At 39.2% G+C, this 19,401-nt stretch overlaps 1 protein-coding gene across 1 annotated transcript in view; it reads right to left on the bottom strand.

Moving 5' to 3' along the window:
- The window catches only part of RAB11FIP2 (RAB11 family interacting protein 2), a 43,582-nt gene extending 30,282 nt beyond the window's left edge, over positions 1–13,300 (bottom strand). The window contains exons 1-3 of the mRNA XM_025880827.2: positions 12,683–13,300; positions 6,688–7,130; positions 5,515–5,983 (exon numbers count right to left, since the gene is read on the bottom strand). Of these exons, the coding sequence (XP_025736612.1) occupies positions 5,515–5,983; positions 6,688–7,130; positions 12,683–13,032 (1,262 nt within the window). The 5' untranslated portion in view covers positions 13,033–13,300. The remainder of the gene's footprint in view (positions 1–5,514; positions 5,984–6,687; positions 7,131–12,682) is intronic.
- Positions 13,301–19,401: the final 6,101 nt, after the last annotated feature.

The following is a 19,401-nucleotide window of genomic DNA, read 5'->3' as shown; positions in this document are numbered from 1 at the left end:
TACTCACACATTTCTGCCTGATCCTCAATGCCTACCATAATTTAGATGTTTCTTAGCTATTCAGCGAAATCTTATATTCCTCTCCACATGCCTGTTTTAGTCTGGCTGACCTCCCTCCTGTGCCCTCCACCTTACTTAGGGCCCTGTGAGCAAAGCGAATGTGACTAAGTCATCTATTCAACTATGAGTTTACCAACAGAACTGCAGATTTCTATTCATCAATTAGTAATTACTGAAGTCTTATGAAATACATGATATAAGTCAGATCAGTACTTTTTAAACCTGACAGAGAATCAGTGGGAAGTTTTAAAAATGCTGATTTTCATTTCAGGGCCCATTCACACTAAAGATTCTATCTAATTCAGGACCCAACAAATTGTAGTTGAAAAGAAATCCCCAGGAGGCGCTGATGATCAGCACTGAGGACATGTACTCATCTAGATGCTGTGGGGCACCCACAAGAGAAGATTCAGCATAGCTATTAAGAAGCTTAGAGAACTTAGTAAGGAAGACTAAGACCCAGACACAATAGATATCCTAGAGCAGTTATGTTCTGTATCAGCAGAAAGCCAAAGGGAAATGCCATGTTATTATCGAGAAAGAATTAAAGAGTTTTTAGCCTCAATCAAGGATAGGCTGAGCACACTCAGATGAGTTAAGTGCATTCCAGGACTGAGCTAAGTAATGGGCATAGCAAGGCTTACGAGGGTCTCGGAGGAGAGAGGTTAAGGAAATTAACTTACCTAGAACAGAGAGATAAGGAATAGTAAAAGAAAAGTTGGACCATCAAGAAAAGCCTAAAATACAGTAAGTCTTGAAAGTTAGAAGAGTTTGGATTTGGTGTTTCAAATCAGTGGTTCTTAAACTTTTTTGAACTAGGCTTTTCAAACAGACCAAAGTTACCATGGCTCCTGTACCCTAAATACTAAGTAATAATAATGCTAAGTGTTGTGATAAATAAATGCAAAAACCGCAGTTCACTTAATAGTCTCAGAATGTCTCATTCAGATAAGGTTTATTCAGTTATGCTTGGTTAGGTGGCCTTCCACATTCAGCGACCCAGGCTGCCCTGTCTTACGGCTCTGCCCTTTTCCTAAGACCCCTATTCAGCCAGCCTGGGGCTCAGCAAGTGATTTCAGTAAACTCTGCAGGCCACACAATCTCTGTTACATTGACTCGACTCAACCGCTGCAGCACAAAAGTAGCCACAAACCAGTGGCGAGGCTGTGGGCAGCTGAAACATTATTTACAAAAACAGGCAGCAAGCCAGATCTGGGCCCCCAGCCTTGTTTGCCAAACCCTGGCCTAAGGTACTGAGGAAGAGAGGCAATACAGATGACTACATAGGGCATTTTCATGGACCAGACCTGCGGTAGACATCTCTTCCACTAACTCTTCAATAAGCCAGAACTTCGTCACCTGTCCCCACCTAGCTAAGGGTCTAGCTGTGTCTGTTTTTAAAAAAAAAGGACATCCTGTTTGCTGAACACACCCACCATTTCCACTTTCCACTGGAACCTAGCCTAGTGTTAAAGACATGGCTATGAACAAATGATTAAAAATGGCATAACAAACACTCAGGGTTTTTTTTGTTTTGTTTTTTGGAAAATTATGTAACTGCTGATGCAACCAAGCATTACTTTACAAATTGTGGGGTTAACCACACAACACATTAGTTGATACTGATGACACCAAATTACCTGTGATTTATAATTAAAAAGCAAGAGCAGCCACAATTTGAAAACACAAACAATACCAATCATAAACTGATGAAACATTTTCCTGAAAATGGCAAGAATTCCAACTACACTTTCCAGCGCATGTGCAGTACGAGTTGCGCAGCATGCCAAGTGTTAGACAGTATCCAGACTTCTCAGACCTGGCACAGACCACAAACATAATGAGGTGCCCTCACCACACCCAACTCAGTCTCTTCTGGGTCCATCGCTGAACCAGATTTCTTCCCTGGCTGCACTGTGGTTGGGACATGATGGACTCTGGCCAAGGGGAGAGCTGTAGAGGTGATGCACACCACGGCCAGGCCGGCACAGAAAGACGTGCCACACGTGACCCTCAGCTCTCTGGCCCCGCTGTATGACCCTGCAGGCCATGCGGTAAATGGTAGCACCACAAGAAGAAAGGAGCCTGGTTCCTGAATAACGGTGTGGAGCTGAATGACCACTTGGAGCCAAACACCCACTTCCCTCCTCCCCGTCATCTTGAATCAGGCGGTGACAACAACGAGTAACACGCTTTGACTGTGATAAGCCACCGCGATCTGGGGTTGTTTATGACAGCTGATAACCTACTTAACACGGAGTTCTTAACTCCAGAAATGTGCTATGTAGGGTCTGAGTATTAAATTTCAAGAGCCCTTTGACACTCACTTAGGTTTTGACTAATGCTGAGTTTTACGTAAAAATGTACATATTTGCCTTTGTGAATCTGTTTTCAGTGTACCAGATCTTCAGCCCACACTGGGCTGCAAGAGGAGCCTAAAGGAATAAAAGCACATTTTAGGAAATCGGTCTGCTATTCCGTGTTCATGGATTCAAAAATGATTTTTTCTAACATCTACTATCTACTAAGCAGCAGACTGGAGATTATGGGTGGAAAGACGAACGAAATGCAGATGCTGCCCTCAAGCTGTTCATGGTGGTGGGAGGTCTACTGGTGAACAATGGGATGCCCACAATAAGACTTACGTAAGAAAAGGCTAAGGCTGCCCCACAAGGATCAACTACCTCTCCTTCTAAGAGCAAGCAAGGCTTCAGAGGGGCAGGTAAGCAGAAAGAAGCTGCAAATTAGTAAGTGCAAGGCAGCAAAGGGTTTCAAAGAACCCCGTTCTCCGTTCATCTCTCCTGTCGGTTTTATGCAAGACTATTATAGGACCTATTAAAAGAATGGAAGCAAAAGGTGGTATTTTGGGGGGTTTACAAGGTGATTTCTTCAGGTGGATTTTACTTTTTCGTTACTAAGAAATAAAAACTCTGACTTCTAAGAAAGCGTTCCTTAGTACTTTCAAGTTTTTCAGAATAAAGAAAATTCTCCAGGTTTAATCACACCCTATCCCCTTGCAGGGCAATAGCACGGTTCCCCTGCACCTGCGATCCCCGGTGAGCCAGCTCACTCACAAAGAACATGATGTGGATCCACAGCCACAGAGCTTACCCTTCACTCTGCTCAGTATTTTCACAGACGCCAGCCACAAGAGTCCAGGAGACTCTAAATTGATCCCTTTAGCACTAATGGAAAAAATAATCTGCAGCACATGTCCTCGTGGTAGGAGTCTGTAGCTTCCAAAGTGCATCTGATTGAGATGTGAGAGTGAGAAATCTAAAATGTCTCCCATAACTGAGGGCTGATGTCGGCAGGAGAAACAGGAACACAGGCCACATGAAGATGAAACTACCTCGACTGTATCCTCCCAAATTCCACTCAAGATCAAGCTGCTTTCCAGAACTTTCAACTGTACTCTCTTCCTAGATCTACTTATAGTCAATCCTTCTTTTTTACACTATAAATTAGAGCAACCCTTTAACTGCAAATGTATTTACCACAAACACGGTTTGCGACACACAGAGGAAGAGGAACTTCCCAGGAACCTACAAATGTTGTTGGCCTCATACCTGGCGTCCCAAAGAACACGAAGAAGAGGAAGACTTAAAATGTAAAAATCCTGTTTTTTTACACACTTGCATTTTATGCATTTATCAAGAAATAGCTCTAATTTTGACAGAAACAGCATTTGTCCTGAAGTCACCCAAACAAAGCCTAAGTCTGGCAAAATGCCCCACTCACTTTAAAAACCCGTGGCAATCCATGTAAACAGCCCAAGTATAGGGCAATTAAAGATTTGAGGATACTTATTTTTCCCCATGCTGCCATAAGTTAAAAACATTTTCTTACCACTTCCCATTTTTCTTGCTTTTCTTTGAATCTAAAATTATATAAAGTACCCAATCTCTAAGTTACCTCAGACAGTTGTTTTTCATTTTCTTCAAAAAAAAGTTTAGCAAAAGGGAGAAAAAGCAAATATATTTCTATTTACCTCTGTAATTTAGGACTTAAGACAATATGTGGAATACGCCATGTGAAATACCAAAATAAAGTATGTGAGTAGCACAACGAGACTATGGACTCTTTGAAAAAACATTAATGCCACACGATAAAAATATATTTTTTGGAGTATAGTTTATAAAGAAAACTGAGCAATACTTTTTAAAGCCACAGCAAATATTTGCTGCTAAAAGAAAATGAAAGAAATACACGTTTCCCTTGAAAATGTTAAATGCATACCTGACCACATCAGTAGAAGATCAGAAGACAGGTGGGAGAGTATGGTCTAAAAGGGTGCTTGTTAATATTACACTTTTTGTTTATGGTGGGCCAAAACAAAGCACTTTTTGAATAAAATACGACATGACCGTATATAAAACATAGTAGTAACAGCCACCATTCATGGGTTCCCTTATTTAGGCCCTGGCTTCATGCCATGTACTTGATTTATAATTTATCATCACCCAATGCTACCAAGCAGGTATTCTTTTCCTTGTTTCAAAGATGGACACAATGAGGTTTACAGAAGTCACAGAGCTACTGAGCCAGGATTCCCACTCAGGCTGGTATTCTGTATGTTATTGCCTGGAGGAAAATCTACATTCCATGGCAAACACTCTACCCTGCTATTCCACAAGTGCTTAGGATTCCAATAAATTCATCTTATTCTTTAAGTCTTCTTTGATCAGCTATTCCACCGTTCACTTCTGCAAAACCTATAATCTCATTTAAAGGTATATAGTTCCAATTTGTACTAAGGAAGAAGAAAAGTACCATTATATATGTAACTGAGAACTCAAGATTTTGAAAATCTATTATCATGACAGTGATTATTCCTATGACCATTAAGTCATCATATAGAAAACTCTGATATACTTATAGTACCCACAAGGGTCACAAAATTCCAGTAAACATTCACAAATAAAAGCTGCTTCTAAACAGACATTTGATAACGGTAGTTAACACCTACGATGAAAACCATTAATACTTAACCTAAGCCAGTATTTCTTAAAGAACAGCCCATGGGCTGCTACTGGTCCATGAATCCTCTCCAGAGAGCCCGTGAACTAATCCCTGGAAAATAATATCTAGAAACATAACATATCACCTAATTTCTGGCCTGAATTAACACCCAGTGGTGATTGACTCTCACCATGTCTCATCAAAAGCTATGTCGTTCTCTTGGTAAGTTTCAGTGAGTTTCTTGCTCAGGGAAGTAGAAAGAGTCTAGGATAGGGATTAATAATCTTTTATCCTTCTAAGATAAAAAGTTCAATTCCAAAAAGATGTATGCAATGTTGCCTGGCTCCATAATTAATTATAAAAATAAGATAAGAATTTTGTTCAAGTCAAATAAAAGGAATTTAAAACATTCAAGTATTTAAAAGGGATATTTGATACTTTCAAGTACAATATTTTTCAAAACAGCACAATTTCCCCCAATGTTAGGCTTACCTTGAAGATGGCATTATATTTGAAGCCCTGAATTTTGCTGTAAACGGATTAGTTGACTCATAATCAAAACAGTCCTGACGATTTTCACTAAATGCATTAGGTGATTTCAAGTCACAAGGGCCCTCAGACCCCCCATTGTTAAGTTTATCAGATCTTCGGCTCTCTTTCTTTCCAGTCACTCTTTCAAACAGGCTAACTTTCTCCCTTTTCTCTCTTTTATTTTCTTTTCTTACTTCAACTGATTTTGAAAATAAATTCATGCTGCTGTCCCATGATTCACTGCTTTCCTCAAATGGATTTTTCTTCCTTGGCAGTGTTGCAAATTTTTGGGGTAATGAAGCAGTCACATTTGTAAATGGGTCATTTTGTCTTCCAAAAGACGATTCACCTTCATCCACACTGCTGTCAGGTTGGTTCATTTTAGAAGTATCAAAGCTTAATGTTCTTCTGTGTGGAGATTTGAGACTTCCTGCAAACAATTTTGTAGTTAGCACATAATCAGTGACACATTACATCACACTACTTGACACATTCTGTGTGCATACTGCTGCTTTTAGAATGAGAGCAATTAGCTATTTAAAGATATTAACCTTTAAAATAATCAAGGAAAACAATCTTAAAATGGTAAAGTATAGCACAAGAAGGTAGGCTAATGATAATTAGCATATTGCTAGACAATCAGTAATTTACTCAGCTCAGAAAAAAAAATCACATAAACAAACTATAATGTCAAAACTAGGGGTTCTGGTGGGCATAAAGGTGCTTAAATTCTTAAAGACTTTTGTCATCATTAGCATTAAATATACTTTGCTACTTCTGAACATACAAGATTTTTTTTCTAGGAACTTTCTGATTAAATGGAACAATTATTTATGCTTCAGGCTTTCAAGACCAAAGAAACAGCAGTAAAAAAAGATGCCAGGCCATGAAAAGCAACTGGGACTCATTTTTGTTATCATTTAATAATATAAACACAATGCTGAATACAGGCAAGTTCTGCCTTTAATAAACTTACCAATTTTGAGCATACTCAGCACTCAATAAAGAGTTGACGACTAAACTTAGAAACTACCAAGAAATTGCCATTTTTATTTTCTAACTTTATAAGTTAGACTTTAAAAATTACAACGGTAGCTTGGATCACTAAGGACACAATTAGAAAGTGTCACTTACCACTCTCCGGAACCGCTCCAAAGGAATCTATCTGCCGTCCAAGAAGATGCGTTTGACCAATGGTGCCAGACTTCAGTTTCTCAGAAGATATGTGGGTCCCAGTTAAGTCAGACATTGAATGTGCTGAAGAGAGTCGCTGAGGACCCAAAAGGAAAGGCTTTTTTGGTTTGGATTTCATCTGTATTTCACCACTTGAAAATTCAGTATTGGCATCGGGTATGTGAGAACTTGGAATGATTGCAGAAGACGTATCAGAAAATGTCCCATCATTTTTTCTACCTTTCATCTTATCTTTTAATTTTGCAAAAGGAGATCTTGTTTTGTCCTTCATTGATAAGTCAAACATACTTGCTGTCATATTGTTCCTCATGAATTGAATATTGACCTTTATCTCACCCCTGTTTTTGGCTCTTTTTCCTTGTTTGGATTCTAATCTAAACCACCTTAAAGAGAAGGAAAAAACCGGGTTGTAACACGTAATGAAGAGAGGATACGAGCTTGTTATATATAAATAGCTTTTCAGGTAGAGCTATCATACACATCAAGGCAATCTAAGCACGACAGCTCTTCTGTGTCCATCTAACATAAGCGTTGCCAGTGGCCTAAGAACATTTGTTAATGTTAAAACACACTGAGGTAAAGGCTATGAAAGAATTCATCAGTTCACTACTCTTAAGCATTATACAATAATGACCCCATTTTCAATAAAATATTTAGCCCGTTTTTCTTCGGTAAAAACTACTGAAAGAATTTCGTTAACATCAGAGACCACTGCATTATAGTTTGCTCACTGTGAAAATTACCTAAGATGTAATTTAGATTCATATCAAGTGGGTCAAAGCCTTCTCCTGAATAAAATATGAAAAATGAGTAAAATGTAGGAAGTGAAAAATAGTCATAAATCCTGTAAAGTTTTTGAAAAAAGCAAGCTTAAATGCTTCCTGTTAGAATCTATTAGCTTCATTTACTATTGCTACTATAACAATACCAAAGAAAAATTATTTAAATCGGAGCCAAATCTTATGCTTTGTAGTCAGTTCGCTGAATTGCAATGCCCATTGTCAAATGTTACAGCAGTCCCCCTTCTCCACGGCTTCAATTACCAGCGGTTAACCGAGTTCTGGAAGCGGACGATCCTCCGTCTGACATATCCTCAGAAGGTCAGTAGTAGCCTAATGCTATGTCACAAAGCCTATGTCATTCACCCCGCTTCATCTCAACAGGGAGGCATTTTATCATCTCACATCAGCACAAGGAGAGTGAGTACAGGACAATAAGAGAGAGAGACCACATTCGCATTGCTTTTATTACACTATATAACTGTTCTATTGTACTACTGATCTCTTACTGTGCCTAATTTATAAATTAAACTTGATCATAGGTATGGACATATAGAGAAAAACATAGTAGATCTAGGATCGGGTACTAGCCACAATTCCAGGCACCCACTGGGGGTCTTGGAACGTATCCCCGTGGATATGAGGGGGCTACTATATACGAAGCCAAGTCTGTTTTGGTTTTGTTCACAGTATTTTTATCCACAAGAAAGTCTCTGGTGGTCAGTGGTACAAGTGGTTATTCTACAGGGAAAACCGCCAAAAAAAAAAAAAAAAATTTTGCAAAATCAAGCCTAGAAGAGTTTCTACAGTGTTTTCACATTACTTAACAGTGAAGCATAACCGGCAGACAGGTTATTACTTAAATACAGCTCTAACCAAGTGTAACAAATTTTCCTAGCTACAAAGGAACTCTGATCTAATTTTACATTAGTACTTTCTCTCCTTGTTACCAGGAAGATATGCCAGAAGAAGCTTATGTTTACTATCCATCAGGTGGAAGACTAGTTCACGGGTCTTTTCCAGGCCAGGAGAGAAAATTGGCACACAGCATCCATACCAGTTCCATCTCAGCAAGTAACACACAAGAGAAATGTTTTCTTCATTAATTTGAAGAAATTCAATCAATTAAGATCTAGTTGCATCAAAGCAAGCAGTTTTTTTAAAAAAGATAAAATATTTTATAATAGGAAGCATTACCCCAAGACCTTAAATTGAGAAACGCCCTTGAAGCAAATATTGAAATTTGAAGACACAGGGGCTAGAAATAAGAAATGACAGCAATAAACTCTGTGGAATACAGAACCTTGAACAAGACAAAATTTAATACTCGAAAAGCAAGGTTATACACCCAGTTATTAATTCCCAGTTCTGGAAAATAAAGCCATTTTCAAGGGGGGAGAAATGCCTCTAATGGATAGTACATGGGAAATACTCTGTAATATCTAGGCTTTACACAAAATAAGTGAATATACTTTGCAAGAAGTGTACCAAAAACAAAAAACCGAAGCATGTCCTCTTCCATGTATACAATAAATCAAAGCAAATCTGAGGAAAAAAATAAACCAATAACCCAATAGTTGGTAGGAGGTGAGAGTAATCAAAACTCACTGAATTTCAGAAATAAGACCAAATCATTCATTTACTTTTAACATCCATTTTTCATAGATGAGGGAATTGAGGCACAAAGGCTAAGTAACTTCCCAATGTCAGATTAAAGTCAATAAGGAAAATATCCAATTTGATGAACAACATCTGCATGAAAATAGAAGTTCTTTACTATTTGATGAACCACATATGTTAATAAGGTTAAAGGCAGGGCGGGCCATATTACAGGACGCTGTGTTCCATCAGGAGGCAGTGACAACCACGGAGGAAGGCAATGCAGGTTTTCTCCGGCTAAAGGGTAAGCTCCTTGAAGGCAGTTTGCCTTGCACTCGATAAATGTTTATTGAATATTTTTTTCTAAAACTATACTCTTAACACAACCAAGCTACAACTCTGTGTGTGTGTTGTGTTGTTTTGTTTTATGGTAGGGAACACTACTCAGGTAAGCTTTAAAGAATCAAGCAAGTCAGTATTTGAATACAAATTCTAAATGCAGTGTATTTTCCACCCTCTCCCCACCCTTCAAGGAAAAAAAAAACTGCAAAGAACTTTTAACAAATATATAAAACTTAAAATTTAGGCATGACAAACTACTTTAGCTGCTTTGTTTTGAAAGTGATATGATGGGGAAGTCTTAATGAGACCTTCAAGAATCATTCCAGAGATAGCACTTATTTTCCCAGGCTTCAGAAAGATAAAATGAAGACACAGCATTTGGGGCTTAGTGGATTAATGCTGATTTTTTTTCACCTCTGGAGTGCTGTTTTTAAACTGTATATGGCCTCTGTTCAATTTTTAGTGGGCACAGGTCCATGTTCAAAAATCACCACACATGTGGGAACTATTCCCAAGCAATTGGTGCTGTGTGGTCAGAAACAGGACAAGATTGGCAGGAAGGGTGCCAGAGGCCAGGACACAGGTGCACTGCAGAGACTCACACAAAAGTCCTAAAATCTGCATGTGTTTGAGTCATACCTAACTCTAGGGACTCTGATTGTTATTACTTTTCATGAGCATTAAAAAAAAAAAAAATCAACATTACCCATTCCTGTTGTAAAAAAATCAATAGATATTACATAACAGCATGAACGATTTTACCATTCTATTATTAAACATTGTATTATTTCCTTAAATCTCATGCCAGAACCAACCCAGACACCCATAAAAGTGGGAGATACAGAAGTTCTCTTTCCATGCCCCACTCAAAATGTTCTGGCTCAGGCCCTTTCCCTCTCTTTAAAAGAAAAAAAAAAAAAAAAGAAAGAAAGGCATTTAATCTCAAATTATAAAAATAAGTAAAGTAATAGTTTTAGCCATCACATTTCTTTGCGTATCATGACACAATTGGAAGACAAGCTGTAAATACTTGTCTTCAGTGTCAAGAGTATAAAGTGTCACACCCAGCAGTTTCATGGGACTTCTAAATCAGCTGGTAGCCTTCATCACTCATACCGGTTTTCTAAAAAGCACTTGGGAATATGCCGACAAGGCTCAGCACTGTGCAGAATATTAAATATCTTTCTTGCAATACACCGGTGGCTCAAGTTCATCTCGTACTGTGCCACATGCACAGCTGTGTTGGAAAAGGAAGCTATTAAATATATTAAAAAACTAGAAATATTACCAATAAAGCTATCTCATCAAATATGTGGTCCTCATTTATCCACAATGAAAATGGGATTTAATAACATCTGAAAATCACTTTGCATGCAATAACATCACAAGCCCTGTTGAGAACATTTAAAAGTATTTTCCCCCTGAAAGTTCAAATGAATTTTATATAGTAGTCAACAGAGAATTTCTGTAGGGAGACCACGATAGGAGAGTGTTGCTTACGGCCAAATATACTGTCATTCGGATGCTGCCAAAGATAAGGAGTAAAACAAGAAGGAATTTTAAAACCTCATTTCATCCTCTGAATCTCTGGATTCACAGTTGGGCCTACTTTCACTCAGAAAATTTAGATTTCAGAGAAGGCCTGGAGTAGGTCATTCATTAACATAAAAAGTACCAAAAAACGCAGCATAAAATTTGCAGTTACAATATACCTAAAAGTTTACATTCAAAACACTTTAAATATTATAGAGTAAGTGTCATCCAAAATTGGTGATTTGAAGCAAATTATTTGGTGATTATCCATTTTTCAGTTTCAATTTGATGAAGAACTCCTCAGAGGAAACAATGCCATTTTGTAGGTAACAGTTGTCAAAAATCATCCATATATATTCAACTTCACATTTTTTGAAAATTTTTTTCTTAAAATATTATCTCCTAATTAAATATTTACCATTTTTTCCTCTTGCATTCCTAGTACTTATCTCTCTACCCTTTTACCCTTCACGTATTAAATCTTACATGAAGTCCCAATTTAAAAAAATGTAATAAAAATAAAAACACTAATCAAGAGAAGACTGCAGGAAGATGTACAGAAAATAAGACACACTTGTTCGAAAATATAAGAAATTAACACGAACTTCAAGGAAGTTACCATTATCAAAAGTTTTTAAAAGGGCAAATAAATTTCAGTTATGACTCTGAAAGAAACACCAAAGCTGCTTTGGGAACTTGAAGTCCTCTTATAAATTCAACCTATATTTTTCTCTCATTAATTCCGTTAATCTTAAGGTTCTCTCAGATCAGAATAATTACAGGTTTAAGGAAGTGTGAGTATATCTATCTCTAAAAACATATTATTTTTCAACTTAAGACATAATATCCAAGTGCTAATTTATATTATCCTTTTTTAAATGAGACTACATCTATCCTAAGCTTGAAAGTCGTAGGTTAAAGGTCATGTTTGCAGGGAAGATGTCATTAAATCACTTCATCACAAGAACTGAATCACTGTCTCCAATCTGAGAGCATTTAACATAGTCTAAACACGCTGGCTTTACAAAACTAATTCTGAAGTAATATACTAACTCCAACACACTGTAAATTCACAGAAAAATGTTAGCGTGTATTCAAGGTTAGGAATGTTTGTAAACACTTTTAAATTTTTTTTCTTTTAACAGCTTTAGACTCCATCAAGATGTACTGACCCCGAAAGATGGTTGAGCTAAAATAAAGGCGAACTTGTGTTTGTAAATCTCCAATGGAATAAGGAGCTCTAAATTTGGTAATTTATCTTTTGACAGCTTCAGAGTTCAATATAAGACGTTATATTGGTAGATTTAATTTTCTGATGTTCCATTTCCTGGCAAATTGTAATGTTTAAGGGCCATAACAATTTAAACATATGTTATGTGATCCAGTCCTCTTAGAAGTAGTGAAGCAATGTCAGTTTACTTAAAATTCAGTGCAAAATATTCAATTAAGATGTTTACCTTAAAAATGAGAGAGTAATGGATCATTAATGCCTCCATTTAAAAAATACTTCTTCACAAGGGCTATTTTTACTTCAGATCCGTGCAGATATGGTGCTTAAAACTAGGTCATATTTCAGTCCAAAAACCAATGCCCCAGCTATACAAATAATTTCCAAGAACAGAATATCCATAAAGAAGATATAGTCAATCTCCCCCAAATTCAAAATAAATTACGTAACTTACTCTGTTTTCCTTCTTTGTTTGTCCTCAAAGATGTCATTGAGATTGATTGCCACCTGCCCTAAAAACTTATCCAGACCCACCAGGGACCTGTGCATAACTATGAGGAAAAGAATGTATTTCTCTGGATTCCCCTGCACTAGCAATCCAGGTAGCTCAAAAGAGGCCTCTTCCTTCCAGACTGGCTCAAGGGTTTTCTCGGCTACAGAGGTGGAGTACTTTTCCTTGCCCAACTGAATTATAGTGTATGTGTCATTGGTGCCACTTTTGCCTTTTGGCCTAAGATCTTTGGCTTGGAGCACGGTGACCTGCACGTGGGTCGGAAACCACTTCTGGGCTTGCTCGGACAGCATCTTTCTGTCCTTTTTCTCTGCACCGAGTTCTCAAGCGCAGGCACTGCCCCTCCCGGAGGGAGAGCCTAATTCCTTAATCACTGCATCCTAAGGGCACTTAACGGCGACAGGCAACCTCACAGCGGCCCAACTTCCCCAGGGCTCGCTGCCAAGCGCCTCGCTGGGGCAGCCCGGAGGCACGGCTGTTCTGGGGGTGCCCTCTCCGCTGCAGAAGCCCAGGGGCCCACCATCCCCTGGCCGCGCCGCCCAGGCCTCCGCGCGGACCCCCACGCCGGGCGTCCGCACCTTCACGCGCCGCCGGCCGCGGGGACGGACCCTGGGCGGCGGCGAGCGGCTCCCGGGCCTGCTGGCAGTTGAGGCCTGGCCGCCAGGGCCCCGCGAGGCGCTGCGGGGGTGGCAGGGCGCCCCCCGCCCGACCTACTAGAGCTCGCCCGCCGAAACTCGCAGCCCCCGGTCCCACGCCTGCCTCCTCGCGGCCGGGCCGCCCCCGCCTCCTCCACGTCTCCCGCCCGCCCGCGCAGGTCGGCTGGCCCGGCCCGGCTCCTCCTTCCGACCCCGGTAATACGAACCGCCAGCGGCTCGCGCGGCCTGGCTCCCTCTCGCAAACCTCTCCCTCTCCCTCCTCCTCCGCCCCCTCCTCCCCCTCGCCTCGGCTCCTCCTCTCGGGCGGGGGCGGGGGCGGGTCGCCTGGCCGTGTTGCGGGACGGGGGGCAGGGGACGCGGCCGCCCCAGCGCCGGCGGGCCGCGGGCTGCAGGACGGCGGGTACGGGGCTCGGCCTCGCCCGGCCGGCTGCTTCTAACACCCGGCGGGCGGCGGCGGCGGCGGCACTTCCGGGTTGGCCTTCTCCATGTTGAGCTCGGGAACGCGACGGGGCGGGGCCGGGCGGGGCCGCGGGGTCAGGGGTCAGCACCTCCCTGGTTGCCGTGGCGACCGGGGGCGCGCAGCGCGAGCTCCCCGCCCAGTGCTGGGCGCTCCTCCCTGGTTTCGCGCTCGCTGCTGGGGCCTGGAAGGGCGCCGGGCCCCGGGGACGTGGGGGCCTGCACAGGCCAGCAGGGAGGCTCCAGGGGGAGAGGCGGAGTGCTCCTGAGAGGTGGCTTCCGAGGCCCGGGCCTGCCCGATCTAGGGAGAGACCCGATTTCAATCCTTGGAAACTAACACAGTTTAGCTGTACCTTGATGCCTGGCGCCTGGCACAGAGCGGGCGTTAGATAAGTGGTGGCGGGATGCGTCAGTCCTCTTCATTGACCGAAAACACACTTTTCCCCAACCCCTTACCCACTCCTCTAATTCACTGGAAAGACATCCCCCACTCCCAATGTTAGAAGAGAGGAAAGCAGATAAAAGATTCCCAAACCAACACAGGAATTTAAAAAGATCTGGAGAGACACTGGCTAGAGTCAAAAGACCTGGTTCCTGAACCCCATGTCGGCCACCATCAGTCTGTGTGACCTTGGACAAGTCATTTCCCCTCCCTGACCCTCAGTCTCTCCAGGGGCAAGAAGACTGTGTCTAGGACACCCTCTGGGCACTCCCATTCTCGTAAGACTATCCAACTTCCGAAGCCAAACCCAGAGATGATTCTCATTCACCAAGGGCTACAGACTGTTGCCTTACCTGCGCTTAAGGGCACAACCTGATGGACACCAGTGCTGTTGGAAAGGAGGAAGCTTTTTAAGAGAAGGAAATGGAGATCTGTTAATACTGAGCTTTTTCTGGACTAGCCAGATCTACTGCGGAAAGTATGGGTAGCGTTGCTGGGATGTTCTGCCTCTGCTGGAAATTCAGTATGTAGCCTGTGATGGGCACTTAGCTTCTTGAGGCAAGGAACTGAGATTCTGGGAGCCTCCATCTCTTTGTCCATACATTGTAGATAAAATGGCTATTGGATTATAGATAGCTTTTTATTTTATTTTGCTGTGACTAAAATAGTTTGGAGGAGTATTCTGAGATAATGTACATTTCCTAGCATAGTGTGGCACTGGGTATCCTTTTGCCCCTCTATTTCTCAATTATAAGAGACATTTATATACTACTTTTATTGTATTTATTTCGGTTCATGTCTTATCTTCCCAAGGAAATTCTAAATTCTTTGGACTGCCTTGTGTATCATGGATCATCCCTTCACAGTGCCTGGCATTCAGTAGGTACTTGGATTATTGAATGACTTAATGCCTCTTCTCCCTTTATAGGACAAATTTTGAGAGTAAAACAGTTTGATAGATGTACATATACTTTTCCACCTAAAAATGACCATACGTGTAAGATAGAGTGTTTATTATTTTTAGGCAAGGTTCAAAACTTTTCCATTTGAAGACATTATGTTCTCCATGTTCCTCAGTGTCCCATGTTTACAGGATACTAGCTGCAGCCCTTAAAACTAACTAGGGCCTTTTCATTAAATATTTCTTGAATGGAGATATGCGAGGGCCCAATATATTTGTGTCAGAAGAGCAGTCATTGAAGAACCTTAGTGGGAGAGGGGATGACCTTATATATTTTAGTCTTGTGCAAGGAAGGTACTTTTCTAACACTAAAGGACAATGACACAAACCTCAAAGAGCACCCAAATTCTAGCACATTCTTTCAGGGACCCACTGACACTAGTGTCTAGAGATTTCCTTTCATGTATGAGAAACTCCCAGTTTTTGAGTGCTGCTTACACACAGTGGTTGGTGTGAGTTCTGCATGAAGTAGGTGCTCCAAAAAGAGACACTGGATTAATTTACCACCAGAATCTTCAGGGAAACAAACTATAGATTAATCTTAAATAATACTGAGCTAGACACCATCTAGAGTGAAAAGACCTGGTTTTAGGTCACTCTAAGGAAAGCATACTATAAAAATGTTAAAAAAAAAAAAAGCAGAATTTTCCATCTCTGAGACACAGTGTATGAAAAGACCATATGTGGAAAATAAAACAAAATCATCATCGTACTGTGAATATAGCATCTGGATCCCAGAGTGGGCAGTTGTCAACTTTAAAGAAAAATATTCTTAGGGATTTTTAAAGAGTCCACTGAATAGTCAATGGTGGAATTTCAACCAGCATCTCTAGAGAGAAATAATTTGACACCTGAAACTTACAAAAACAAAATAAACATCATGAAAACAAATTTAAGTTTAGAATTTTTACAAATTGCACTTTTAAAAGTCTTCATGTCTCTATTAAATGTTGTGATTAAACAGTAGGCAATTAATTATGATAATGGATGTGTGTTTCTAAAGAGCTTAAATTGTTTGGTAAGCTTTATTAATGATTATAAACTTGTTTACAAGTATCATTTCACTCATCTCTGAAATATAGTTATCTCTAGGGTGGAAGTTGGCAGCAATAGTTCACAGCAATGCAATAACATACTCCTCCAACACAATTGAGGGAATACTCTAGAATTACTAACATCCCTTCCTATAGCACCTAAATTTCTTTTGAGTTTTCCCAAGACCTCGCTAGAGCCAAAATTGTTTAGATTTACTATCTGGCAAGATCAGAAGTTATGATCTAATGTTTGTAAGCCAGAATAAGAAAATAGCATATTTTTGCCCCAGGGAAGAAAATAAACAACAGCAACAAAAATGAGCTAAATAGAAGCCAGAATTACATTGTAAAAGTGAAGTGATTTCCTATAAGAAAGTGTTTTTCTTTTCTGATTGTTTATTAAAAGAGTAAAAAACATGTCAGTTAGGTCAAATATGTAGTTGGCTCAGAGAGAGAAATAATGGCCGTTATTTAAGATCTGGAATCAAAGTGGTTCTGCAAAATATTTATTGTCTTACAGTTTTAAAAATCCTTCTTACTAATTTTAAGATATACTGGGGCAGTAATTTAAAAGGGGAAGAAGGATTGCATACATAAAGACAACATACCAGAGTTGAAGAGAGTCACTTTGTTTTTTTTTTTTTAATCCTGCACATATCCTATGTCTAATGATATGTGCAGAGATGTTTGGTATTGAGAAACCAAATACCAGGGCTTGGGAAAATAACACATCTTAAAGGAGTAAAATGCTGAAATTTCTAATTTTAAACTGTTATAATGCCTGTTGCAATGAATGAGAACAATTTTACCAGAAAGTAAAAATAGTCAACACTTATTCTCCAATAGTGGAAGATTTCACCAGTTGAAAATATTTACTAAGTGCTGCACCTTTAAGTCAAGTCCCATAAGGAGACTTATTCCAAGCACTGTGAAAGATTTTTCCCTTTGGGCATCAGCGTCTCTAAAATTGCACCTTGTGAATCGATTGTAGGACAATTATAGTGCTCTTAGTGTTTAAATAACCCCCTAGGTCACTCCCATGTACATTATATAACAGATATTCATTATTTTCCAGTTGGAGGTTCAGAGACAAGGGCAACAAGAAGCTTTCCCAAAATATCACAATCTTCAGACTTCAAATACACACACACATGCACACACACACTTCAAATATACATACAACTCAAATATATACAAAACTTATATACATATGGCAAAACTCCAGAGTTATGTTGAAGATACATAGATAGATTAATCTTCACATAACCAGTCAAAAAAAAAAAAAAGAGTGTTTGGCAAGTTGACTTGAAATTACAGTCACAATAAGCTAGTATCTGGGGCGTTTTGATGATCATTTTGTTTTCATCACTGGATTGATTGATTTATCTTCTGGGATCGAGCAGTGTATGGACACAGTTTATGGTGCTTGAGAAGCAGTGTGGTGTGTAATATAAAGAACTCTAGTCAGCAACCTGGGTCTTAATCCCAAGTCTGCCTATTACTAGCAACATCTCTTTAGGGAAGTAATTTTCCTTCCTTGGACCTCTGTTTCTTCATCTGTAAAATAAGAGTCTATAATAGGAACACTAAAGCATTCTATAATATTTAATAATTCTAAGTAGTACGTCCACAACACAAAGAAGCAAATTGCATTTTAATTGAATTGAATTTGGTCAATATACTAAAGCAGATTACCTTTCTATGTAACTTAATAAAGGATCCTCTAATTCAAGAGAAAAAGAATCTTCCAAATGCCTTGAGAATTCTCTCTCCCAAATGAAAATGATCATCACAGAAAGGAAGTAAATATAATTTTTATTAATGGACTCTACATGAGGAAATTGACACTAACAGCTCAAGATTTGGAAGAAATTACACATAAGTGTAAGTGGTTTTGGAAAGACTTAAACTTTTCCCTTGTAGTAATAAACATAACTTCTATTCGTATTATTTGTAGCTTTTTCAAACTTTGAAGACATGCTGACTGAGGAGGGTAGGAATTTATGGACCAGAATAGATATTTACACATCAGAATATTTTGTGTGGCTGTCTTTTAATTTCTACCTCATGCTATCATACTATTATGTTGTACAATTTTTGTTCCCTCAGCAAAATTTATGCATGTTGATGCACAGAGGGTGAATTGATTTACTTTAGCTCTTCTATGGTATTGGGCCAGATGAATGAGCCCCATTTGCTCTTTTTCTTTCCAAAGGATGTTTAAATTGTTTCCAATTTTTTACTGTCATAAACAATGCTGCAAACATGTCCGTATATGTTGCCTATGTACATGTGCAGGGATTTTTTTTTTTCATAATCATGCCTCTTTTTGACAACTGGCAGTGAAATTATTAGGAATTTGTGAATGGTAGGTAGTGTGGAAAACCCATGGGCCTGAGCATCAGATCTGTGTTCTATTCCTGGGTCTGCAACTGAGGAGTTGTAGTCCTGACAAGTCATAATCTTTCTGTGCCACTGGGTTCCCTTCCATCTTCAGAATTCTCAAGGTCTTTTGTATGTATTATGTATATTTTCGTATTATATATAATATATGTTATTGTATATATATAAATATGTACTATTTATATATAATGTGTATGATATATAATATGTGTTACATAATAGATATGACATATGTATATTATAAAGTATGCATATTATACATGCCGTATAATATCCATTAACTCATATTAACTTATATGTACTATTTGCTATCTTTTTATACTATATGCACTATTAACATATAATATGTATAACTTATAGTATATTCCTTTAAGTTATGTCTCATAGATATTAATTTATATGTGATTAGTTTATATTTATAAAATCAAATAAATTTACGTATATATGAAATTACTGAAGAGCAAAGATTATCGTTATGGAAAAAAGTTTTGTGCAACTTAGATATTTATCTTCAAGTGTCAGTTGTCTCATCATCATGAGCCTCCTTTCTGAAATCTCCTAGAACATTGCAACTTGTATAGACAGACGTATGTGGAGGTTAACAGAGACTGGATAATTTTGAATAATATTGAAAGTAATATTTATCAGAGTTATGTAAACTTATCACCTTTGTACTTTGTAAACATGTTAGCAGTTTTTCATTTTCAGTT

This window comes from Callorhinus ursinus, unplaced genomic scaffold (assembly GCF_003265705.2).
Source record: "Callorhinus ursinus isolate GAN/ISIS: 27379988/994484 unplaced genomic scaffold, GSC_fseal_2.0 scaffold20, whole genome shotgun sequence".
In the NCBI taxonomy this organism is placed as follows: domain Eukaryota; kingdom Metazoa; phylum Chordata; class Mammalia; order Carnivora; family Otariidae; genus Callorhinus; species Callorhinus ursinus.
The sequence above is the reverse complement of the archived record's forward strand: the minus strand, read 5'-3'. Positions and strand labels throughout refer to the sequence as shown.